A 26,058-nucleotide genomic window follows, 5' to 3' on the forward strand; every position below is an offset into this window, starting at 1 on the left:
CCTTTTTCATCATGTCTCAAATGAAACCTCAACTTAATCATTGTAGAAGATGCTAGAGGATTTGTGTGAGAGAAAGAAGATTCTTTCTCATAAAAAAACTGGGAACTTAACTCCTCAATGAGATTCGTAACATTGTTAATTAGTTGGCAGCTATGAAAATGGTTTTAGATGATGAAGTTTAAACCATCTTGTTATTGAGTTCTCTACCAAAGAATTGGGAGACTTTTGTGGTATATTTGAGCAACTTGGCCACAAAGAGAATTGTGAGTATGAGCTTAGTTACTAGTATCTTAGTGAATGAAAAAAACTAGAAGAAAATCACAAGGTTCATCTCATTCTCAAGCACTTGTGACTAAAAGAAGTGGTAGAAGCAAGAGTTAAAAGCCCCAACAGAGAGAGAAATCTAGCCAAAAAAATTTAGGTCAAGAAGAGACCTTAATGATATCATTCTCATGAACATCAAGAGTGACTGTCATCATTTTAAGAAAGTAGAGAAGGAAAGAGAAGATAATGCTAAGGATAAGGAGAATGAGAAAGAAGCAAGTATTATTGTGTTGGATAATGAATTTGCCCTCATAGCAACTTGTGATATAGACTATCTTCCGTTAAGTGATTTTGAAACAAGTTGGATTATTGACACTGGTGCTTCCTTTCATGTCACACTACATTTAGAGTATTTCCTTATTTTTTAATTAGGAGATTTTCAAATAGTAAAGATGGGAAAAACGAATATCTCAAAAAAATTAAAAGGAAGTGTTGCTCTCAATACCCCCATTAAGATAATTTTTATGTTAACAAACTCTCAAGCTACTCATGATATATACTAAGTACATTGTACAACTAAAAAAGTTCTTAAAGGAAATTTCGAGTAACATATCCATTCAAATGACATGAGTACCTTGCAAATCCATTCATAAATTCATTTTTTTATAGAGAAAAAACATTCTATACAAATTCTTTTCACTCTTCTCAAAATCAACTCGTTGCATCGACTTAATCAAGCTTCAAAATCATTTCAAAGTGTGCATTATGGTATGATTGATCAATTTGTGTAGACTGAACGATCCACAAACTGATCAATCAACTTAACTTGTTAGGCCTAATAATAAAATATTGATTGATCATTTTAATTGATCAATAAGTCATTTATGACAAAAATATAGTTGTTACACTCAATTGATCAATTATTCACTTGTATTGATTGATGAATGAGATATTAGCTTTTTGCAAACAGACAAATAACAACTAGTTTGGTTCGGGGAACTTATAAATGCCTCACCAAATGTAATTTTAAGAAGTTAATGAGCATTTACTGGTATACCTATAGCATTCAAAGCACTCTACCTTACAAATTCATCCCTAAGTTCATTTTTAGAAAGAAAAAAATATTATTTGCAAATTCCTTTCACTCTCAAAACCAACACATTACATCCAGTTAGTCAAGCTCCAAATTCATTTCAAAGTGTGCATCAAGGCTATATGCTTGGAAAATTCAAAGGAGGAGGTTGTCTCTCCAAGAATCAAAGGGTGTAAGTTTTTCTTTTCTTTGTAATTTTTCATTTTACTTGAGAGGTTCATCTAGAACTTTAGAATATAGATAGAAGAGCTTGCAAGAGCTAGAATTTAGCCAAATCTTAGGGGAGATTTCTGCTAATCGTATATTTGAGTATACACCTGGCTTAAAAGATAGCCGAAATATCTTTTATATAAAATTCTTGCTAATAGAGCTAATATTAGTGAAATTCTTCAAGCACGGGTCCTTGGGCAACGAATACCAATAGGGGAACATCGATAACAAAATATTTGGTGTTATTTGTGGAATTATTTGCATTATATCCAATTTGTGTACAATTAAATTTTTAATAGTAAATTCTCAATTCATGGGCAAACACCTATCACAGTATAATAAAACCCATTTATTTGAGGTACACTGTATTTAAGTTATTTTATAAAATGACATGTTATCCCTTGTAAAAATTTATACAGATAAGTATCTCTCAGATATGATGACAAAGGTGGTGTCTAGCAAGAAACATGAGTTATGCATAGGTTTGGCTAGCATGGAATGTTGGGATGAACCCGCCTCATGGTCTAGAAGGGGAGATTATTACTTAAGAGGGTTGGGATAAGCCCACGATATACGGCTCACCACTTAAACCCTTTATCTCAGTTTTTCTCATGTGAAAGAGAGAGGAACAAAAGGATTTTTTTTTATAAAAAAAAGTGCAATTAAATAGCAAGTAACAAAAATTGGGGGAAAAGTATAGGTAAAAGGGAAGAGAAGAAGAGGAGTGAAAGAGGAGAACAAAAGGGGAGAGAAATAGAAGGGATGGTTTTTGAGATAAACTCTCTTTCATATTTCAAAGTGAAGTAATATTTTGAAGCATCCATTTGGGTTTGGGTTCCTCAAGCTCTTCTGCACCTACTATTGTTGAAATTCTAACAACTGATGAGCTCCAACCTCATAGGAATATTTTATTTTGATCATCGATTATTATTTGTGGATTTGAAGTGGGATTATTATATTTTCTCAAATTGGATTATTTCTTTCTCTCGGTGCTTGTAAACCTCAAGTTTGTGCAAAACTTGAGAAAAAGAAACATGGTAAACCTATTATTACATATTGGAAATTTTGGTCAAAGTTGTGTCATGATTTTTCCCTCTACACCAGAGGGCTTTTCATGTTAAATTATGTGTCATGGACACGATTGGTGCCTATTTCTTAGCTGATTTGGTTATTTAAATTGGTCCCTTAAATAACTCTTTGGTTTTACACACGTTTTTGTAAGTCATTGTATTCCTTAACAATAGTACCTCTATTTTTGTTACACTTACATGTGGAAGTGCATCATGCACGAAATATACACAAACTTACTTGCTTCCACGACATAAAGAGACTTCACACACTTCTAATAAACCATGAGGCCAAAAGCCTTAGTCCAGAGGTTACTAAGGGCAACATTTTCATTGGCAGACAAGCAAGGGTAGTTCAATGTCTTCACACCACTCCACACATCTGGTCTCGGAATAAGTGGTTTTGAACTCATTAGGCCAATAAGTGAGCCACACCGTCCCTCCCAATCTCCACTTCACAACACTTCCTTCCATTTCCTTATCCAATCTCCAGCAAACCTCCTCCCCGTATTCATCCCCTGCGAAAACCACTCCTCCCCTCTTGGTGAACGCCCTAGATCCTCCACAATATCTCTTCCTGAACGCGTTTCTCGGGTCCCACTTTGATGAATCTTCTCCGCTTAGTGGCTGCCCTGAACTCACCTCGGCTCGATTGAAATTATCACATAAAACTGCATCAAAGATGGATAGGTTCCCCTCTGCGTCCTGATCCCATCTCCAATTTCTCATCCTTGTTTTGGCTGTCGTTTTTGTTTTCGATTTCACAGAGGGGAGTTTTGAGTTTTCCAAACTGCTCGTTACAGTTCTCTGGGTTTCGATTTCGCTCTCGGTGTCCCCAGTGGAGCGGCCTAAGCTCAAACCAGTAACGTTTGTGAATCCTGCTTCCGGTCCAACCCATACTCTTACTCTCGACGGAAAGTGCCTCTCATCCATGAACTCAATTCCCTTCTCATCCTCGTTCCGGCCAAAACCCAAACGGGTGACATGCAGGCGGAAGTTATCCACACGCAGGCGTACCTTGACGTAGTCACTGAAGGAAGAAATAGTATACTCGAACTGAATCACAGCCTCGAGTTGTTGGTGTCCCAACGCGTATTTCAGCAAAGACTCCTTGGCGTCGAGCCTCATGTAAGGATCCTGTTGTTCACTAAAACAACCGCGGTTCATGGCCAGGACAGGTGTATAGGCTTTCAGAATCATTAACCCATGGGATGCCTTGGCGTAGGAGAAACCCAGAGGTGGAGAAGGAGGAGCTTGGAATGGGACTGAATGCAATCCTTTTAAGATCAACCACTTGGATAAAATATACCCAAGAGAGCGCATGAAATAGAGCTCCCCGTCGCATCCTATGAAGCTTAAAGAAGTTTTCGTGATGGAGTTACAGGATAGTAAGTTTATGCTGGATGATAAGAGCACGAAGTAGAGAGAACCCACCTCGGCGGGGGTGTCGAACACGCAGAGCCAAAAGAGATGGCACAAGAAGACAAGATTGTATATACAGGACAACTGCTCCGAAGGGAGGGAGTGTAAGTAACGAGAAAATCGCCCGGCGTCAATCTGGAATCCATGGATGGTGCTACGACGGAACGTGGGCGCGCGGGAAATGGTTTCTTGGAGGAGCTGGAGGAGAAAAGGAAGGAAAGGCTTGGAAAAGAGGGAACAAGGATTGGATACCCACAGGGTCTTTTCAGGGTTGAAGCCCTCGATGGAAATGGAGAAAGTTAGTAAAGCTTCCTCATCCTCATGGGAAGCAATACTGGTTCGTTCTGCTTTGAGAAGAATTGATTTTTTGGAGCTGTTCCGGTCGTTTCCTTCGCAACTCGCGAGCTCCAGCGTGGGTTCCAACTCTGGCCAAGACTCGTCTGAACTGGGAAGCTTGGATATCCATGACCAGACGTCCATGGGAGGCGTAGAGTGAGACATCTTGACATGCAAACAATTGACGTGAAGGTGGTGGTGTATTTGTATGGGAAACGAGTGGCGGAAGGAGTTACAACTTGTCTCCAACCTAAACCACTTAAACTACTTGAGAGAACAGTTGAAATTGATGGCTGAAAGAGGGCCTCGTCTCTTATGTAGGTGAGGTTACTTAATGAAGGTTTCAGGGACGAATTCCTGAAGACTGAAGTGGATGTTACAGATATTGCTCATATGAATCTCCACATTCATGGGTTTAAAGCCTGGTCTCATCTGAGTGTATAGAGTCATGCCACGCTCCAACATGACAGTCCTTCCTTATCGAGTTAAACTCATTGGTCAATATATATCTCATGGATTTTTTTTAATTATTGGTTTAATTAATGAAAGTAGTGAACATACAATAAATTAAGTGTATTAAGGCTCGTTGTCTCTTCATAAATATACAGTCGAACATGAACTTGTCCACACTAACACCCAATTTGAAGATGAAGATCATGTAGATGCTTGAGATGAAGATGAAGATTAAATTTCCAGTTTGTTGACTAACCCCCCCTTAGTAAAGACTAACATGTTTAACACCTTTTTATGTGACTTATGAGCTCTTGATTGGAATTGGCACATATGAGTTTTAGATCAAGGACTACAATGATTTCAGAAGTCTCTATAAGCTACCATAAGCTATGTATATTTAGTAGTTTTAAGCAAGATGTTATGATTTGCTAAGTTTACAATGACTTGGGCAGATCAACTCAGATTCACCTAACACAATGGGCATGATAAAAAAGATAATTTGATCATCATCTCACTTTCACTAACTATTTTTGGGAATAATAACGGTCAAATTCTAATTTTTTTTCTTTTCTAGAGGTTCCTAACAGACCCTTAAAGTAACTGAATGTCGATAATGATTTCAAAATATAAGTTCACGAGTAGTAATCTAGGCTTAATCAAAGAATTCAAATTACAATAGCACTAGCTAAATATACTCGACCAAGTGAGTATTTTTAAAGTAAGAGCTGATGCTTGGATTTCATTTTTTTGTCCCCCACATCCCCAAATAGTTTTAGATTAATGTAAATATCACTTAAAAATAATATGATTTCAAAGTAGTGATCTATGAAATCTAAGAAGAATTCAAGTAAGCTAATAAAATTTTAAAAGTAAAATTATATGAAGTATTTACCTCTTTAGTTGGTGGCTTTTTCAAATGCCCAAATCCAATTTTTTATATTCGATTTCAAAGCATAAGAGCACTTAAAAGTGGTCATTTTTGCTTTAGGAATTGAGACAGGTATTGTTTGGGGGTAAAAACAACTTAAAGCCTGCCAGGGAGTTCAATTAATAACCAAGAGATTTTTTAGAATTCTGAATGTGGTATCAATGTATAATATAATTATGTATACGGTCCCTCATCGACTCATGTAAAGCCAGCCAGGGAGTTCTTCCCCTCCGGCCTCCGCCCAGGCGCGAAAACTTGAACTTTGAAAACGAAAAAGATTGTCTTGCCAGGGAGCTCTTCCCCTCCGGCCTCCGTCCAGGCGGGAAAGCTTGAACTTTGAAAAGGAAAAAGATTCTTGTCCAGAGTCTTGAAAGCCTTGAGGAAATGGATAGAACATTGCGTGCCTACAGGGAGGTCCTGCGGCTTGTGAGGAAATTGCCGCAGGACACCAGACCCTATTATTCCAAATACGCGCGGGAAAATATCGTCAACTACCGAGAAGTTGAGGAGCCAATGGGTCTCGACGAACTCTTTCAGAGGACCTATGATCATTCGATTTGGGTACTCAAGAAGGTAGCGGCATACTGACATTCTCCCCGTACTAATTTATTTATCGAGATATTCTCACTTCTTTCTCCTTTACAGTATTCAGTGGATCCCTCGTCTGCCGATAGTTTGAAGAAGGTCTGCTGCGGCTAATTAGAAGTTGCCTTGTAAGTGGTTGTGAAAATACCCATATGAAGACGCTTGTAATAGTTCATATTTTTGCCCTTTTCCGTCACTTGATATGTAGAAAAGAAGAGAGAACAGGGGAAGTTTGTGCTTCTTTTTTTCTATTGTTCCAATGCCCTTATGATGAAGGTGGTCATACTTCATAGTTCTTCCTAGATGACTCATGGAAAATAAATCAGAAATGGGCAGTTTTTATTTTTCTTGTGTGGGTTTAACGAGTTTACTTCTTTGCTTTGCTGGTCATACAAATTATGTAATCTCAAACTTCTCTAAGCAAGGGAAATAATTGTGAAATTGTTATAAAATCACAATTAAAGAACTTTCTCAAGCCAAATCCTCACCGTTACTAGTTTATTTCTTCATATTTATGATTCTTTTCTGTGAATTTGGTGAAGAGAGCTTGAAGAGGAAATGAGACATGGATATGAAAATCAGAATAACAGTTCATCTGAGGAGAAATATTGGCATTTGAAGGCAAAGTAGAATTATTTATTCCTAATGAAATGTCGTGATGGGGAATCTCTGTTGTTTTTCTGTTCTTACTCGTTGATGACTTTTGCATCTCAAAATAATGAACTCCTAGAGGCTCTGAATGAAGCTAGATATTGGATACTCATATTAATCCTATAGTGGGTTCTTCTTCGTGCAATGAATTTGATCCTGTTGTCATGTGTTGCTTGAGTTGTCTCTCTTTAAATTTTCAAGTTCACTCTGCTTTTCTTATGTCTCTTTAATTGAGAACCAGTTAGGGGCTTACAGATACTAACAGATTTTGCTCAAAGGAGATTTCTATTATTGATTTAGAATTCTTTTAAAGAATTTATGGCTTTAGAATTGTAAGTGGAGGGAACACTCTTCCACAGTATTTTCTCTCAGCATGTTTTTTTATCAGGGTAAGACTTATGGTTATTACTTCCCAGCAGAATCAGTTGTTATTCATGCTCTTTTAAGCATAGGTTAACACAATCTTAGAGCAATTTTCCTTGCACAAGCTAATGTGTAGCTTTTCTGTTTATGTATTGAATTGGTGGGGAAAATACTGCTTTCCACTACCTTTTTTGCTTGCTTACATTAGCAATAAAAAGTATTAGAATTGGGAAAACAATTAAAAAAAGGACAACAATGATAAATTTGTGCACTGCTTACAGTTATTTTCATTCTCCTTTTGCTTCTAAAGCTAATTTCTTTGGCAGAAGAAATTTTTTCCTTTATGCCGTCTCTGTGGTGATACGCTCTTTATAAACAGGAGTATTTTTTTGACCGATATTCTGCCTTTCAAGTTGGAAGTGACCTGAGTGTTGTTCTAGGAACTCTGGAATAGTATGGTTATATTTAAATGATGCTCTGCCTTTCAAGTTGGAAATGACCTTAGTGTTGTTCTAGGAACTCTGGAGTTAGTCTGGTTATATTTTGATGATGCCTTTCAATTGTGCCTCTTGTATGTTCTGATACTCATTCCAATGATATCAGTAATTATTCATGTCTGTAAAAATGAAGATTGTTCATGTCTTGTGTACTAAACCTCATGAATTTTTATTTATTTTTGTTGTTATGGCTGGTCTTTCATTGTTGCTCACAAATAATTTTTTATTTTTAAATTAGATGTTAGTTGTGGCTTCATATACTACTCACGCATCTTTAATTTTTATTTTGTTCTATATTAATTACTAACTTTAGAACTTCCATTTGATTTTTTTTTTACTTTGCCAATGATAGACATTGATTACTTTTTTTTTTTTTTTTACCTTCCTCATCTGAAGAAGGCCTTCCATCTCCATCTCTTCTAGTCATCGGCCATCTCCACCTTCTCAAGAAGCTCCTCCACCATCACCTCACCCACCTCTCCAACCTCTACAGCCCAGTGTTGTTCCTTTAGTTCAGATTCCATTCTGTCCTCGTTGTATCTTCTCTCTCACCGTTGAAGATTGCTTCATCAGTAACGATGTTACCTTTGCGAACCGGACATGGCTCCTGGTCAGAAAGCACCTCGAGTAGTACCTCAATAGAGCAGAAGTACTACCTCAATTTTTTTTATTTTTTTTTTAATCTCCCCTCACTCTCATGGTCTAGGATCTCATCCCCCAAGGCCACTTCCCCCGCTTGACCCTATCATGGTATTTGCTCCAATCAGACGCATGCTTTACGAAAGATTTAATTATTTGTATGTCACCAACTCACCTTCTCAGCCATGACCGTCTTCTCGAAGATTCTGATCTTCACAACCTTCCGTACCTGCATAACATCATCAACGAGACACTCCCGCTTTACCCTGCCGGCCCTGTCCTCGTCCCCCACGAGTCATCAGAAGTACATCCCCTTTGCCCTGGGAAGGAGGAGCAGTCTGGGAGTAAACTTGGCCACGAGGATAATTCCTTCGACTCTGGGAACACTGATTTAGTGCTTCCAGTGGGATCGTATTGGGCAAGAGAAGGTGGACATGAAGGAAGGTGGACGGCTTAGCATAAAGCTCAGGCCTAGGAAGCAATATATAGTTTTTGGTGGCTTGAGTTTGGGTTTTGGGAAACTTCTCCTTCACTCTACTTGTGCCCACCCCCACCTATGGCCCAATCTACTATTATAAAAACTCTAAAAATTAATCTATATAATATATATATATATATATATATATATGATATATATTATATAAAAATAATAACAAAATCTAAAAATTAAAGATTTTTTGGTTTTATTTTAAAATACATATACTTTTTTTAAAAGGTATGTAAATTACTCGTTCGCAGGATAAAATTTAAAATATGTCAACTAGTATCTAGTGAAACCCGACTTAATGCCCACCCCTAATTCTAAGTTACATGGGCCAAGTCAAATCAAGAATTGATGAACTGGAGGCGAGTTAGAGGAAACTCACCTAGAATAGAAAGGGCGAGTCTGACTAGGGTAGGCATAAGGATGGGTTCCATGGAGAACCAAACTTGTCCCAACCCAAAACATTGGGTTCCATGGAGAACCAAACTTGTCCCAACCCAAAACATTGGGTTCCATGGAGAACCAAACTTGTCCCAACCCAAAACATTGGGTTCGAGTTTCAGGCTTTTCCCCATGCATTAAGGCGGAAAAAAAAGAACCCATTGGATTTACGCTTGGGTCAGGTTTTCTCAAACCCAACCGATGTGGATGATGTGGATGAGATGGGGATACAAAACAGGGTAGGGACAGAGTTGCGAGAGAACCCATTTGATTTACGCTTGGGTCAGGTTTTCTCAAACCCAACCGATGTGGATGATGTGGATGAGATGGGGATACAAAACAGGGTAGGGACAGAGTTGCGAGGAATTTAGGGGTGGTATCGAGCCGAGCCGAGCCCGAACCTACTTATGTTCGAGCCGAGTTTGATTTAAATATTTCGAATCGAGCTTCGAGCCGAGCTTCGTCTCGAGCCTAAAATAGTTATCGAGCTCGAGCCCAACGAGTTCGAGCCGAGTTCGAGCCTCAACATATATTTAAAATTTTTCAAAAAAATATATATCGAATAAAATGTATACATACATTTTACATAAAATTGGGCATAACTTATATATATAATACGTGTATAAGATTGGGCATAACCTTTACTTAAAATTGAGCATAATCTATATATATAATGCTTGTATAAAACTCGGCATGACCTCTACTTAAAATTGGGCATAATCAATATACATAATACCTGCATAAACACTCCATAAAATTGTCTATAAATACTTCATGAAATTGTTTATACACTCCATAAAATAGTCTAAACACTCCATACACTGTATAACATTATAAATAAACTCTATACAATAATCAAACACAACAAAATTAAATAAAATATCACTATCAATTTATAATCACCCAAATAAAAACTATAAATCCTTGAAATAAAATCATATTATTATTACAGACTTACTAGAAAATTACAAGAAATATTTTAAATTTTTCTTAGGAAAGTTAAATGGACCTCTTATTGCCTTTTCTAAGGAAATAAATAAAAATTAATAATTAATCTAATATATTATTATACTTATCGATAAATTTTTAATCACATAAAATGTCAAACACAAAATTGCTATGAAAATTGCCTCATGCTCAAAGTATTGTATCATCAACTGTCAAATACTTATTGAAAATTTTTCTATATGGTTTTCTAACCCATCTTGGCAATAAAATCTTACTTAGAAAATTATATGATTTTTTAAAAAGAATTTATAATTATAAAAATATTTTGAAAAAACATGAGGCACTAATGGTCCCTATATTTCTATTAAAAATGTCTTTTCAACATTTATTGAAAAAACCACTAATAATCTCTAGAAACGTATTTCTACTAAAATATATTTTCAATTTATTTAAGAGCTATGAGGAAGGGACAAAGAGTTTTTATTTTCCTTGTTCATGATCTCGCATGTAGGGGTGGCTTTGAATAAATTATATATAATATTATGCATACATTTTTTAAAAATATAATGATAGGGGAGGTTCGGGATTGAATTTCAATAATGAATTAAAATGCACCAATATTAATATTTTTTACTCCAATTGTTGTCTAGCTTGTTTTGTAATTTTTGAATCTAAATTATGGCCTCCTTAGTGCCCCTAGATAAAAATTTATATTCTAGGAAAAACTAAAAATATTTTTCCTATGATACATATTCCCAAAAAAATCTTTAAATAAAATCTTATTACTATTAGTGACTTATTAAAAAATTACAAGAAATATTTTAAATTTTTCTTAGGAAAGTTAAATGGACCTTTTATTGTCTCTTTTAGGGAAATAAATAAAAATTAATAATCAATCTAATATAATATTATACTTATCGATAAATTTTTAATTAAATAAAATATCAAACACAAAATTGCAATGAAAATTGCTTCTTGCTAAAAGTATTACATCATCAACTGTTAAATACTTATTCAAAAAATTTCTATACAGTTTTCTACCCTATCTTGGTACGAAAAATCTTACTTAGAAATTATATGATTTTTAATAAAAAAATTCAATTAGAAAAATGTTTAAAAAAAATGAGACACTAATAGTTTATAGAAAATTATTTCTATAAAATTTATTTTTAAATTTTTCTAGAGGAAAAAGTTTTTTTTCTTTTACTTATGATCTCGCATGTGCGAAATCGCGTGCGAGATCGTCTTCACGCGAGGGAGGGGGGAGGTTCTGGTTTTCCGCCGAGACGACACGGAGGGAAGGGGGTTATGGCGCCGGGGAGGACCTATCGTCGGGGATGACGGCTACAACGGAGGCGGCGGCGACGGAAGCGGCGGTAATGGAAGCGGTGGCGACGGAAACAAAGGCGACGACGAGGAGAGGAAGAAATCGAACGGACGGCCACAGAGGCGACCGACGAGCAGCTACGACGGCGGTAGAGATGGCCAGCAAACAGTTACGACGACGGTAGAGGCGGTGACAACAACCAATGGGAGGGGTCATGCCCCCGCTCTCGATCTCGCGATCCCGATACCGATCCGACTCATTTCGAGCCAGCTCGCGAGCCGACGAACCGAACCTGGCTTCGATCGAGTTCAGCTCGTTAAGGTAAACAAGCCGATTTCGGTGCTCGAGCTTGATAAATAACGAATCAAACCAAGCCGGTACCGAGCCGAACCGAGTCGGCTCGCGAGCCAGCTCGGTTCGAAGCCACTCCTAGCCAGCAAGGATGATGAACGGGTCGGAGTCGGGTTTTGGATTTTTTTGAGGTTCAAGTTTTGGGGTCAAGTTCAAGTTTTGGGAAACCCAACAACCCTAACCTGTGCCCACTCCTGAGTTTGATCGATGCCTCCTCTATTCGATCTTCTTAATTGGCTCATGGATATTTTGGGAAACCCAACCCCGACCTGTGCCCACTAGTAAGGTTCGTCTCCTTTATTTGCTCTTCTTTGGTGCCAATAAGGGAGAAGCAATTTGCCTTGGGCCACTATCATATATAAAATTTATATTTTTTATTATAATAAATAGTAGGTGCTCCTCTTTATGCTTTTCTCTGATGAAAGCCTATCTATATATCACTCCTGGCGCAGATGAAGAAAATCAAGAACATGAAATAGAGCAGAGCGTGAAAAATGGAATGGTGGTTCTGCCTTGCCCTCATCATCTCCTCGTTGCTCGTCTTCTCTAAACGCTTTCTCCTCCGACCTAAGAACCTGCCGCCGGGCCCTCCATCTCTTCCAATTATCGGCCATCTTCACTACATAGAGAAGCGCCTCCACCGGACCCTCACCCGCTTGTCCCACCGCTATGGTCCCATCATGCTTCTCCGGTTCGGTTCCCGTCCCGTCCTCGTTGTCTCCTCTCCCTCCGCCGTTGAGGAGTGCTTCACCACGAACGACGTGGCCTTCGCAAATCGGCCCCATCTTCTCGCCGGGAAGCACCTCGGAATCAATTATACCACCATTCTTTGGGCCCCTTACAGCGACCATTGGCGCAGCCTCCGACGCTTCATCGGCCTGGAGATTTTCTCCGCCGGTCGTATCAACATGTTTGCCGGTGTTAGGAGCAAAGAAGTTCGGTCTCTTAGCCGGAAACTCTTTGACTCGTCTCGGTCAGGCGTCTGCAAAATGAACATGAAATCGTTGTTTTTTGAGTTCGTTTTCAATATTATGTCGATGATAACAGCAGGGAAGCGGTACTACGGGACGGATGTGGAGAGCATGGAAGAGGCGGAGCAGTATCGGCAAATTGTAAGGGAGACGTTCGCCTTGAGCGGGGCAGCAAATTTGGGCGATTATCTGCCCTTATTGGGCCGGATGGATCTTCTTGGCCTTGAGAAGAGGTTGGCCGACTTGCAGAGGAGGAGGAGTGAGTTCTTGCAGAGACTGATCGATGAGCGACGGAGTGGAGATTCGATTTACATTGCAGAGGGGAAGAAAACACTAATTGATGTTCTGCTCTCGTCGCAAGAATCCGAGCCTGAATATTATACGGATGACTTTCTTAAGGGAATTATAGTGGTGAGTGTCTTCATCTCTCTCTAGTTGCAATTGCCCTGTGAATTTACTGGCTTTTAGTTCTTTTCAAACTTGTTGGTGAGGACATGGTTCGATAGAGCCACAAGATGCGGATAACCAGGTAATTTAGCTGTTTTCCACAGCTATCTGATTTAGACGAAGTAAACCAATTGACTCTGGTTTCCTCTATTGGCCTTTGTCTTTGACAGATGATGCTCACGGCTGGATCGGATACTTCATCTGTCACCTTGGAGTGGGCGCTTTCACTGATGTTGAATAACCCAGGGGCACTCATCAAGGCCAAAGCAGAGATCGACGCCCAAGTCGGCCATGGCCGCCTCCTCGAAGAATCCGATCTTCCCCACCTTCCATACCTACACAACATCATTAACGAGACACTTAGATTGTACCCTCCAGGCCCGCTTCTAGTCCCCCACGAATCATCACAGGAGTGCACCGTAGGAGGGTATACCGTTCCGCGGGGGACCATGTTGTTACCCAACCTGTGGGCTATGAACAGAGACCCAAGCGTATGGAAGGAGCCCACACGGTTCCTCCCAGAGAGATTTGAAGGAACAGAGGGAGAAATGGAAGGTTCGAAGTTCATCCCGTTTGGAATGGGGAGGAGAAGATGTCCAGGATCGAAGCTGGCCATGAAGCTGGTCGCGTTGACGTTGGGGACGCTTATTCAGTGCTTCGAGTGGAATCGAGTCGGGGAAGAAGAGGTGGACATGAATGAAGCAGGAGGACTCACAATGCCCAAAGCAGAGCCTTTGGTAGCCGTGTGTACTCCCCGTCAAGCCATGGTTGACGTGCTCTCGCAGCTGCTGGACTGACTGGGTCCGGTGCATATATTTGTTGAATGGAATAACAGAAGGGTGACAGTAATAAGCGTTTACAGGAAATAAAAGATATGTTGAACTCACCATCCCTTACTGGATCCGAGCCAATGACCCTATCAAGGTTTACGTTGAAATAACCAAAATTGTTGATTTTATCAAGTTTGACGTTGGTAATGAGGTCATGGTACTAATGGCCGAAACAGCAGAAACAGAGGAAGTGTTGGTGTTATAAAATATAAAGCGCAGAGAAAAGCTCAAGGACAGCTTTTAAACAATTTACGTCGAGAATGCCACTGGCCATGCATTTGCTACCTGATTGGGTAACGTGTTCACCATCGCAAGAGAGACATTTATTAAATAGTTATGTGATTATTAATAGTGTTTTTTGGGGAATTTTAGGATATTACCCAATGTTTTCAACATCAGAACATAAATAACCAACTTTTTAATTTATCTGTACAAATACTTAACTTTGACTTGTCAACTATACATGTATACAGTCAAAAGCGACACATAAGCGTTGATGGATTATGTAGCATCACGTCATCATGCCACATCAGCACTTGAGGAGTTTGATGCCATGTCATCCGCCATATCATTAAATGTCACATAAGCCCTCCACTTCAGTTTTCCTTCTTTCTTCCATTTTCTTTTCATGATTGATTTAGGTTATTTTGTAATTAATTTTTTTTAAAATATATTAATATCTAGTTTTAAAAATATTTACACATTTTATTTCATTACCTTTACTTTAATATAATGAAAAATATAAAATTATATTATTATTTATTTCAAAAATATTTTTAATATAATTAGTACTTTATTTTACTTAATACCTTAATGTAACTATTTTACTTTAAGATATTATTTAATTTAAGACAATATTTAGTAAAGAAATAATTTATTTTTAAAATTCTTATTTGTTGTTACAAATATTCTACCTTTTTTAATAATAACAAAAAATAAAATTTGTATTAATTAATTAAAATAATGTATTTTTACCTATTTAACACCTTTTATTATTGATATAATTTTTTTTAATTGAAAAAATTATTAAAAAAACTATTTTAGAATTTAAAATCTAATTTATCAGTATACATTTTATTACCTTATGTATACAAATATTTAATTTTTTATTTTTTAAATATTTATTTGATGATGTGGCAGGATGACATGGCATCCAATGGTGTGACGTGGCTTGCCAATGACGTGTCGGATGATGTGGTGTAAGACTCCTTGGGTAGTGTGTCACTTTTGATTGTACACATGTGCAGTTGTATGTGCAAATAAGTTAAAAAGTTAGTTATTTGTGTTATTATGTTAAAAATATTGGGTAATATCCTAAAATTCCCTTCTTTTTTTGGTTCTAGGTGAGATCACACAAGTCGATTGGGCTCTGGGTCTCCTTCCTAGTATTGACCCAGAAATTCCATTAAGGTCATACTTGGTTTAACTAGTTTATTATGTTATTTGAGTTTTACCATTACAATCTCCTTCTTATTACCATGGTGATTTTTTTTTTCCTTTCGTCTTCGATAACCCTTTTACACAATTACCTTTTCTTCTACAATTCCTTTTTTAACTCAACGTCAGTGGTATTTAAAATTCCATGATGTTTCTTCATTTGGTTTTACAGAAAATACCATGGATCATTGTATATACCATATTACCAATGGGAGAAAATCAATTTTCTTAGTCCTATATGTAGATGATATTCTGCTTGCTTCAAGTGATTTAGGTTTACTTCGTGAGGTTAATCGATTTCTCTCGATGCAATTTGATATGAAAGATATGGGTGAAGCTTCTTGTTACAAGGTGGGACCCACCATGATCACACGAATTGGTGGGGACTTACCATGATCACGTGAGGTGGCATGATGATTCTCACAATAAGAAGTCTTATAAAGCCAAAATTATTATAGAAACAGGTCTCACAAAAGAGTTTCAATTTAAAGGTGTTTTAGTTATGTTAGTCTTCTATTTATGTTGAGTTATTTAATTATGCCAAAACTTATATTTAAGTATTAGAGTTTGGGTGTAATTGGGACAAAAGGTAGTTTAATTATAATTGGACTCTACTACTTTCCTCTATTATAAATAAAGGTTCATGTACTCTAATTACATTAAGTCAATGAAGCTCTCCACTTCTCAACTCGTGAAGAATCTCTCTCTAGCCTAAACTTTTTTTTTCTCTTTTCTCCTCTCCACCCGAGTTCTCTCTTTCTCTCTCTCTCTTTGCTCTTTTTCTTCTCCCTCTCTCGTCTTACTCGAGGTTTCAATCATGGGGTCCTACATTCAACATGGTATTAGAGCATCAAATTTAGGATCCACACGTCAAAATAATGCTCTAAGAAGTTATGATCAAAGCTATTCATAGAAGGCTCTTTGTGAAGCAAGATTAAAGCTTGTGGGATAAGTTTTTTATTCTTGTTATTATTACTTCATGCTCCTGGTTTTCGAATCTTTAGAAGATGGTTTAGAGATAATTTTATTGTTGTGTTCATCTTATGAAATTATTGATATTTATGCATCTCGAATTAGAAGAAGTTTACAAAGGTAGTTTTGTCGGTATGCAAGTTCTTGGCTGAAAACATGTATATGTTCAGATTTTCTGCATAAAAAGTTATAATTTTGTGGGAACAATACTTTCTTGGTGAATAAAATTTTTCTTGAGCCTATTATGACTTATTTTTTAGCCATTGGGTTTTAGAAATCTAATTACTTTGTTTCTATGCTAATCTTCTCCATTAAACGAGTTATTTGAGTAACTCTATTCAGTTTTGTGAAAGACACGAGGTGGCTGATTGATCTTTTAACTGAATATATATTGGTTTATCCAAAGTTTGAATCAAATATATTGTTGGCATGATCTTGGAAAGATCTAATTCGGAATTGCTAGCTTACCTTACTTGATCTCATGCTTATTGATCGTTTTTTTTTTTTTTTGCTATTCTCTTCAAGGAAGACTAGAGAATTAATTATTTAATTTTTTTTTTCAGAAAGTTGACTGGTCTAAGAGGGTTCCCTCCTTGCCTAAAGACTTCAGAAGCTCGGGTTCTCTTCCCTTCTACTCGAGTTAGCCTTGTCTGATCTTGAATCTTCAAGTAACTTATGTAGGCTGCTTCAAATTTGAGTATATTATTAACCTTGAATTGCTTCTTATGGCTGAAGAATATATGGTTAATAAGAATGATATTATCAAGATTACTACCATACCCTTGCGAGGGATATCAAATTTCTTGAGCTAATCCACATCGGTTCGACGGTTCCTTATAACAAGGGATCTACTTGGTTACCTCACCAAACTTGGGCCACCCATTGATGAAGAAGATAGTGCTTATGCTAAGTGGTTAAAAAATGACACTTTGGTAATTAGTTGGCTCATCAACAGCGTGGAAGAGCCTGTCTCCAATAACGTTATTCATCTCGACATCGGCAAACAAATTTGGGAGACATGCGCTAAGTTGTACTTTAGCTCCAACAACTTACACATGCCATATGATATTCTCCAAAGAATGTTCAACACTAAACAAGGAGAAAATATATGTAAATATTTGGCTCGTTTTAGAGCATCAAATTCAACACTTCTTATGTCATAGGTATAAAGATTGAGAGAGACAAATCTTGAGGGACATTAGAATTGTCTCAAGAAACCTATATCAATAAAGTTTTAGAGAGATTTCGTATGAAGACTTGTCCTTTAGAAATGATTGTCAAATGTGACAAATTCAATTTGGAACAAGTCCTGGAAATGATTTGGAGAGGGAACAATTGAAGAACACTCATCATTTCACGATTGAGAGTTTAATGTATGTTCAAGTTTGCACAAGACTTGGAATTGCATATACAGTTGGAATGTTGGGCAGATATTAAAGTAACCCAGGTTTGGACTATTGGAAAGCTGGAAAGAAAGTTATGCGATACTTTCAAGGGAATAAAGACTACAAACTTACAAATAGGTGATGGGATATTCAGATTATGATTTTGCTGGGTGCTTTAACTCGAGAAAGTCAACATTAGGATATGTTTTCTTGTTAGTTAGAGGGGTCATTTCTTGGAGAAGTGCAAATTTTTTTTTTTTGATTACTACTACCACAGAAGCAGAGGTTTGGAGCATGTTTTGAACCGACATCACATGCTATATGGTTGAAGATTTTTATTTTTTGAGTTTGAAATTATTGACACGATTTCCATGTTATTGAGGATTTACTGCAATATTCTGCTATAGTATTTTTGGCAAAAAAAATAAGAGCGAAAATCGTAGTAAACACATTGACATTAAGTATTTAGCTATTCGATAACATGTCAAAGAAAACAAAGTGGTTGTGGAGCACGTCAGTACTGGATTGATAGTTGTTGATTAGTTGTCAAAAGGTCAACTACCTATTACTTAGAAGGGACATGTGGAACATATGGGACTTAGTTCTACTATGTAGTTTTTTATGTGATTGAGATAAGTTTATATTGTATTTTGTCCATTAAAAAACTTTTTTAATTTCATATTTGTCATCTTTTATTTAGTTGTATACATCAAGTTTAGAGAATAGCAATGAATGTTTAAATTTTGGTGATCCTGAATGAGCATTTGGAAGTTCTTTCATAAAGATATGTGCCACATATGGTTCTCATTCAAAAGAAAAAGTTGCATTGTGATACGTGGAAGGTAATTCTTGCTCTAAAGAAATTATCATCACGATTCATGAAATTTAAATTCTTTTGTTTGGATATAAGAATATTATATCTAAAGGAAATTTTTTGAGGATGTATCAATATTCAATGGTACATAGTAAGTATTGAATGGGTCAAGTTGGAGAATGTTAGATATGTTCCATGAGTTCACCCATTCTGACGTGGTTTTCCCTTAGATGTAGGAAAAGTGGGACATTTGTAACTACCCATCAGTTCCAACTTCTTCTCTTTTGATGGCAAATAGTTTTGAGAAGTTGGTACGTGAAGTTTTTCATAGAAAAGGAACAAATAATCTGCTTTAGCAAAGAGGTATGTGACTCCATCAATAGCACTTTGGATATATTAGACATTTTTTTGGAAACTCCTGAAATTTGACTGCCATGGCTTCCGCTCTCAGTCTTTTTTTTTTTATGAATTTCATACATGTTATTTAGAAATTCTGCTTACAGATGACTCTTGATGGCCCTAACTGGGCGGTATGTCCCGCCTTCGCTACGTTTATATATCCTAAGCATAGATTTCAATAGTTTGGATTTTGATGGGGAGGAAGCATGTATGGAGGAGGTTGGCAGTAATACGTTGCGGCGTAATCGCCACAGCCTGACTTCATGTTGGAGTTCATCTTTTAAAGTTTATGTGGAAGACAATCAATCAGGGTTAGAGTTTGATCAACAATTTTGTAGTCCTACTACAAGTAGAACTCAAATTGCCAAATCGAAAATAAATTTGCCACTGGCTTCATGTCTTCTCCAAAAATAAACTAGAGCGAGAGCAACAAAATAGTAATGTGCCCTTGTTCGATGATTGTGCCTAAAAGAAGTTAAAACTCATAACTTAAAACTTTATTTTGAAACCACAATTCTAGCATAAGCTATATTGACAGTCTTAAGATCAATAACAATCGGTAGTTTTAAAAGACTCCAAAAGTGTTGCCACAATAATCACCCAATATCACTACTAGTTCACTATTGTTGCAAATGATTATTAAGGAATAATCCCACATGGATTAGTGAGTACAAAAATCTTGAGTTTATTAGTTGGGAAATAAGTTTCCTATATTAATTAGTTATTTTGGGATAGGCCTTGAACCCAATTTCACATGGTATCAGAGCAGGTACTCATACGTGGGCATTCACCCAAATTATCTACATGTAGAGTCACAAAAGAGGGCCTACACCTGAGGGAGAGTGTTAAGGAATAGTCCTACATGAATTAGTGAATACAAAGATTTTGAGTTTATTAGTTGAGAAAGAGGTTCCTAAGTTGGCTAATCATTTTGGGATGGGTGTTGGACCCAACTTTACCAGGATTACATGTACTTGCAAATGGGCTTATATGTGCGAAGATTTTTTATATAAAGCATGAAACTCTTAGCTACACTAGAATAACGTTTTTATAACAGCTACTTATATTGCTCTTTCATACTCGAGTACATCTACGGAGTATGATACATGTGTCAACTCTCCTTTTTCAAGAGAATCCTCAGCATGGTAATAAAGTTAAACCACAGATCCTGCGGGAAAAAAGGCAACCAACTTTTTTGGTTCCTTTCTCTCTCTCAGGAGTAGCCAAACTACTTTAAATGGCATACGGGCTGCTCTAGACCGGCTCACATTGTCTCTTGCTGATAGCAAACGTTGTGAGAACGAATTGATCAACAGTTCTATGGCTCTATCACCCAGGTAAAACAGTATCATGTAGTTGAGATTTTAGTGACTACTAGTTGTTTTTAAATTTAAGGGAGTATAATGTGGAACATTTGAGTACAAAGCATGTTTTTCCTTTAGTTATGTGAATTTTTCACCGCAGATTCGTTGTTTACGACAAAAAAATTTGCAACGGTATTTGTCGTTAGACGCGTGTTAGATTGTCAATGGATTTCACCTCAAAATTTTGCGATGGTATTTGTCGTTCTTGCAAAGTATTTTAGATTTCAGAAACATGTATGAGCAATTTTTTCCTTTCCAAAAAATCTGTTTTTACTTGATTTTTATGCAAATTGTATGAGCAGTAACAGTAAGATTGTTATTTTGAATCAAAGCTTTCAATTTTGTTTTGGTCTATACTTCAGCCATATGTAAGTATAACCAATTTCATCATAATGTAGTCTTTACGGTCTTTAAGAACAAGTAGGCTATATGTTATGTGAAGAGTTTAATGCAATATAACAGTTATATCCCCAATGGCATAATGCTAACTTTCCTGCTTTGAAAAACAAAAGCTTTCCATCATTTGAGCACCAATTATTCTCTGTGTTTCTTTTTTCTTCAAGAGAATAAAGCTTTTTATGGTTTCGTATCAATGGCGGATAATTATATGCCACATATTATATATCAATGCTGGATTTATAGTTTTATGACTTTGGAAACACTACATATTCATGGATGGTAGATTTCTGGACAAAATTAGGCAAGTCAATTACAGTCTTCTTTTTAATCGGGTTCTCTTGCAATTGCCAATGGCTTCCACTAGGTGCTCCCAGTCAGAAAACAAGATGAAGAGCGTGATTATTGTCGGGGCAGGCCCGGCGGGACTGGCCACTTCAGCGTGTTTGAACCTCTTATCAGTCCCTAATTTGATTCTGGAGAAGGAAGACTGCTTTGCTTCGTTGTGGAAGCATCGCGCATACGATCGTTTGCACCTGCACTTAGCCAAGGAGTTCTGTGAACTTCCCCATATGCCTTACCCTCCCACCGCACCAACTTTTATCCCAAGAAAAGATTTCGTCAGATACCTGGACGAGTATGTGTCCCGCTTCGATCTCAAACCACTGTGCAGTCGATCGGTCGAGTCCGCTACGTTCAGTCAGGCGGACAAGGCTTGGATTGTCCAGGCGAGGAACACGAAAACAGATGTAATGGAAGAGTATCAGGGGAGCTTTCTGGTTGTTGCTACTGGTGAGAACGGCGAAGGATTCATTCCCAGTATACCTGGACTGGAGTGCTTCACTGGGGAGGTAATGCACTCCTCTCAGTACAGGACTGGAGGAAAGTACAGCAACAAGTCTGCTTTGGTTGTTGGGTGCGGCAATTCTGGTATGGAGATTGCCCTTGATCTCTGCAACCACGGTGCTAAGGTGTCAATAGTCGTGAGAAGTCCGGTAATCTCTCTTTTTGAAGACTCCATGTTCTCTCATCAATTAAAGTTTCCTTTCATTCTAACATCTTTTTCTGTAGTTTCATGTGTTTACGAGGAACATGATCCACAAAGCAATGGTCCTATTGAAGCAGCTGCCTTGTGATATAGTGGACATAATTACTGTCGAGCTTGGCGAACTCCACTACGGAGATCTTACCAGGTATGGAATCCAGAGACCCAGTGAAGGGCCCTTTCGGCTCAAAGATAAAACGGGAAGGTCCCCGGTGATCGACGTCGGAACAATCGAAAAGATTGTACTAGGAAAGATCAAGGTGGTGCCCTCCTTAAAAGGTATTCGGGAGAAGAAAGTGAGTTTTTCTGATGGGCAGACTCGCAACTTCGATGTTATCGTCTTCGCGACGGGATACAGGAGTACAGCGAAGAGATGGCTCAAGGTAGGTTTTTGCACGTCTTGCTCGTCAAGCCGCTTCCTGTTCCTCCTCGATGAGATGAATATTAAATAAGTGCTGTAAATCTTTCCAGGATGACGACGGCCTGATGAATGCTAAAGGAATGCCAAAAGAAAGGTTTCCCCGACACTGGAAGGGAAGAAACGGTCTGTACTGTGCAGGTTTCTCCGGTAAAGGACTCTCCGGTATTTCCATGGATGCGGAAAACATAGCGAACGACATCAGGAAGGTTATCTAACCTTGCTTCGGAACCAGTTTGGAAATTACATGTAATAAGTTGCTTAGATTGATTAGTCTGAATATAAATGGAACGCTATGTGCTTATAGAAACTTCCTCTAACAAAGCTTGATTAGACTCGGGAGCTATCTGCTACTAGGTACATTGCCATTATCTAGTCAGGTTCTTCACAAACTCGACCTAATGCTCATTACCCTATTAGTAAATATAATAGGGAATTTTACCAAAATACCAGTTTGAAAAAACTTATTTTATGAAAACAACGGCGATATCAACTTATTTGCAAAACTACCAAACTTTGACCGGTCCACTGTACATGTGGACAGTCAAAGGCGACACGTAAGCTTTGATCGCTTATGTATCAACACCTCATTGCGGTATGGTAGTTGAACATATGGGCTGCCACATCATTATTTTTACACTTCATCTGACATGTCATTATCATTCCCTTTTTGCCCCGTCATCTCTCGCCACGTCAGCTCACTCCACGTAAGCCCTCTGTTATATTTTTTTCGTGCTAATGTTTCTTCCTCCATCTTTCTCCTCACTTCTCCTCTCCTCTCGCCCTCGCTCCTGCTACCGCCTCTCCCCTGCTGTTGCCACTCAGCGTCGGCCACTCTATTGCTACCGCCGCTCGGCCTCGCCCTCGACGCCCCCCTCTCAACCACTCTCTCTTCGTCTCAGCCTCATCTCTCGTTCTTCTTCTCCGTTCCCCTCTGTTCATCCTCTCGCCGCCCCTTCTCTCAAAACCGAAGCCCTACTCACCCTCCAAACTTGAATTTGAATTTCAGAAGCCGATTTAGGGTTTTTGTTAATTGAAGAGGTTTATCCAAGGCTGAAGACGTGGGGTTTAAGAAGATGAAAAGATTCGAATGTCGTTCCGTTCTTCTTTCATCCTGTTTCCTGCGCCTCTTCAGGGACGAACGTCCGTAGAAATTGCGAAAAAGAGGATGAAGAAGAGCAGAAAGGAGATGGATTGTTTTGTTAATTGAATCTAATTATTGTATTTAATTATAATGTTGATTTGAATTTAAGTGCATAATTACTGTATTGATTTTTTTTGTGATTTACTGTTTAATTTCTGATTTTATGTTAATGAAATTTCTGCCAAATTAAAATTATTGTAAAGTTTTGTAAGATTTTTAATTAAATAATATATTTTTTAATAATTTATTATTTTGTAAATAAGGTGATAAAAAGTATACAAATAAATTATATTTTTAAACACTAAAACAACTTTTTTGTATATTTTTTAATTTATAAATATTTTAAATGGATAATATATGGGTAAGACTTATGAGTAAATTTTTTTATTTATAAATATTTTAAATGGATAATATATGGGTAAGACTTAAAAGTAAAATTTTTTCTATTTATAAATATTTTAAATCCATAGTAAAAGGGTAAGAGTTAGATTATTTCTATTTATAAATATTTTAAATTTCTAAATATTATTATTTTGTAAATAAGGTGATAAAAAGTATACAAATAAATTGTATTTTTAAACTCTAAAATAACTTTTTTGTATATTTTTTTAAATTTTAAATATTTTAAATCGATAATATATGGGTAAGACTTAAGAGTAAGATTTTTTAAATTTATAAATATTTTAAATCCATAATAAATGGGTAAGAGTTAGATTTTTTCTATTTATAAGTATTTAAAATTTATAAATATTTTAAATCCATAATAAATGGGTAAGAGTTAGATTTTTTCTATTTATAAATATTTAAAATTTCTAAATATTATTATTTTTTAAATAAGGTGATAAAAAGTATACAAATAAATCGTATTTTAAACTCTAAAATAACTTTTATTTATTTTTTAATTTATAAATATTTTAAATATAATTAATTTACTTATTTTATTTTATTTTTTAAAATATGAAAAAATAAAAAGTGTAACTGTAATTTTTTTAATTAATAAATATTTTAATTGATATTAAATGGTGTTAAATAAGTAAGAGTTAATTTTTTAATCGTTTATTAAAAATTTTAAATAATTTATTATTTTATATATAAGGTAATAAAAAGTGTATTTGATTTTTTAAAAATTTATTCAATATTTTATCATATAATGACATGGCAGAATACGTGTCAACTATACTGACGTGGCAGACGATGTGTTAATCTACAATATCGCACTGGTGATGTGGCGACACATAAGTAGTCAAAGCTTACGTGTCACCTTTGACTGTCCACCGGTCAAAGTTAGGTAGTTTTACAAATAAGTTGAGGTCATTGTTGTTTTCATAAATAAGTTTTTTTAAACTGGTATTTTGGTAAAAAAACCTAAATAAGAGGAGGTGACTGGCGTGGTTATGGTAAAATATCAAAGGTTTTCCTATAAGGCTAGGATAATAACAATAGCACAAAATAAGGAACAACTTGGGTTTTAATCCCATAATGCCCTTTATAAATATATTAGTAATATATATTTTAATGTTAAGAAAAATAAATGATTTAGATCGTTTTGTAATTAGAGGACAATGCCTAATGGCTTACATTAACAAAGTTTGAAGTTATGGGGTTTCTATGGTGTGTTGAGATTTTTGTAATATTAAAAAAATTATAATTTTTAATGGCTCCTTATGGACAGGTTTATAAATTTTGTTAAGGACAAGTTTATAAATTTTTTAATAGGTCATTATCTTATGGACCAGACGAATAGAGTAGGGGAAGTCAGGGATGGGCCGCGTATGATCAGGGATGCGAGGTCAGGTTGGGGATGGGGTAGGGACGGGTTTGAAGGGTAGGGGGAAGGACCGGGGACATGATTGAAGGATACGAGAATGAAGTGGAGATGCGGATGAATTCCCAACTCCGTTTGGGTTTTGGGGTCAGGGTTCGGAATCGAATTCAGATTTTTCAAAACCTACCCCAACCCGAACCATTGGCTTTTGATAGCCAATGGTTCAACTATTGGCTATTAACCCTTAACCTTGAAATCGTGATTAAACCGCTAATCATGGACATTAAACCATTCATATTGCAAATCCCATCTTTCTCGAGAGAAAAAAACATACTGAGGTAGATTGTTATTTTATAATGGAAAATTTTCAAGCTAGTATCTTATCTCTAAAAAATGTTTTATCTCAAGGATAAGTGGCAGACATTGTTACGAAACCAGTCACATCCAAGATTCAGACCACTAAGTACAGCAAGCTGGGTATCTATGATATTTTTTCTCCCCTAGCTTGAGGGAGAGTGTTAGAAGTTAAGATCAAAGTATACTGGCATGATGTAATTTATCTTTGATTTTTGTCTCTTTCTCTCCCTTCTTAGGGTAAAGGGTAATGATGTA

General features: G+C 36.7%; 4 protein-coding genes across 5 annotated transcripts; 3 read left to right on the forward strand and 1 right to left on the reverse strand.

The window, feature by feature from the left end:
- Positions 1 to 2,812: 2,812 nt before the first annotated feature.
- On the reverse strand, positions 2,813 to 4,557 carry LOC137953571 (uncharacterized). Its single transcript, XM_068801002.1, has one exon. It carries the CDS (start codon positions 4,555 to 4,557, stop codon positions 2,965 to 2,967), a length of 1,593 nt encoding a protein of 530 aa, XP_068657103.1. The 3' UTR covers positions 2,813 to 2,964.
- Positions 4,558 to 5,994: 1,437 nt separating this feature from the next.
- On the forward strand, positions 5,995 to 6,777 carry LOC137953969 (LYR motif-containing protein At3g19508). Its single transcript, XM_068801546.1, has 2 exons — positions 5,995 to 6,346; positions 6,419 to 6,777. The coding sequence occupies exons 1-2, from the start codon at positions 6,158 to 6,160 to the stop codon at positions 6,470 to 6,472; spliced, it is 243 nt and encodes an 80-aa protein (XP_068657647.1). The 5' UTR covers positions 5,995 to 6,157; the 3' UTR covers positions 6,473 to 6,777.
- Positions 6,778 to 12,529: 5,752 nt separating this feature from the next.
- LOC137953443 (cytochrome P450 81Q32-like) lies at positions 12,530 to 14,432 on the forward strand. The gene is made up of 2 exons (XM_068800863.1): positions 12,530 to 13,441; positions 13,648 to 14,432. Exons 1-2 carry the CDS (start codon positions 12,554 to 12,556, stop codon positions 14,272 to 14,274), a joined length of 1,515 nt encoding a protein of 504 aa, XP_068656964.1. The 5' UTR covers positions 12,530 to 12,553; the 3' UTR covers positions 14,275 to 14,432.
- A 5,636-nt stretch (positions 14,433 to 20,068) lies between these two features.
- LOC137952533 (probable indole-3-pyruvate monooxygenase YUCCA11) lies at positions 20,069 to 22,755 on the forward strand. 2 transcript variants are annotated; one of them, XM_068799612.1, is made up of 4 exons: positions 20,069 to 20,083; positions 21,470 to 22,069; positions 22,146 to 22,502; positions 22,591 to 22,755. In XM_068799612.1, exons 1-4 carry the CDS (start codon positions 20,069 to 20,071, stop codon positions 22,753 to 22,755), a joined length of 1,137 nt encoding a protein of 378 aa, XP_068655713.1. The 2 variants fall into 2 exon arrangements, with proteins under 2 accessions (XP_068655713.1, XP_068655714.1); XM_068799613.1 differs by lacking the exon at positions 20,069 to 20,083 and having other exon boundaries at positions 21,464 to 22,069.
- Positions 22,756 to 26,058: the final 3,303 nt, after the last annotated feature.

Source organism: Aristolochia californica, unplaced genomic scaffold (genome assembly GCF_029961685.1).
Source record: "Aristolochia californica isolate CCGP_79_NKW_82.1479 unplaced genomic scaffold, dmAriCali1.0.hap1 SCAF_16, whole genome shotgun sequence".
Lineage (NCBI taxonomy): Eukaryota > Viridiplantae > Streptophyta > Magnoliopsida > Piperales > Aristolochiaceae > Aristolochia > Aristolochia californica.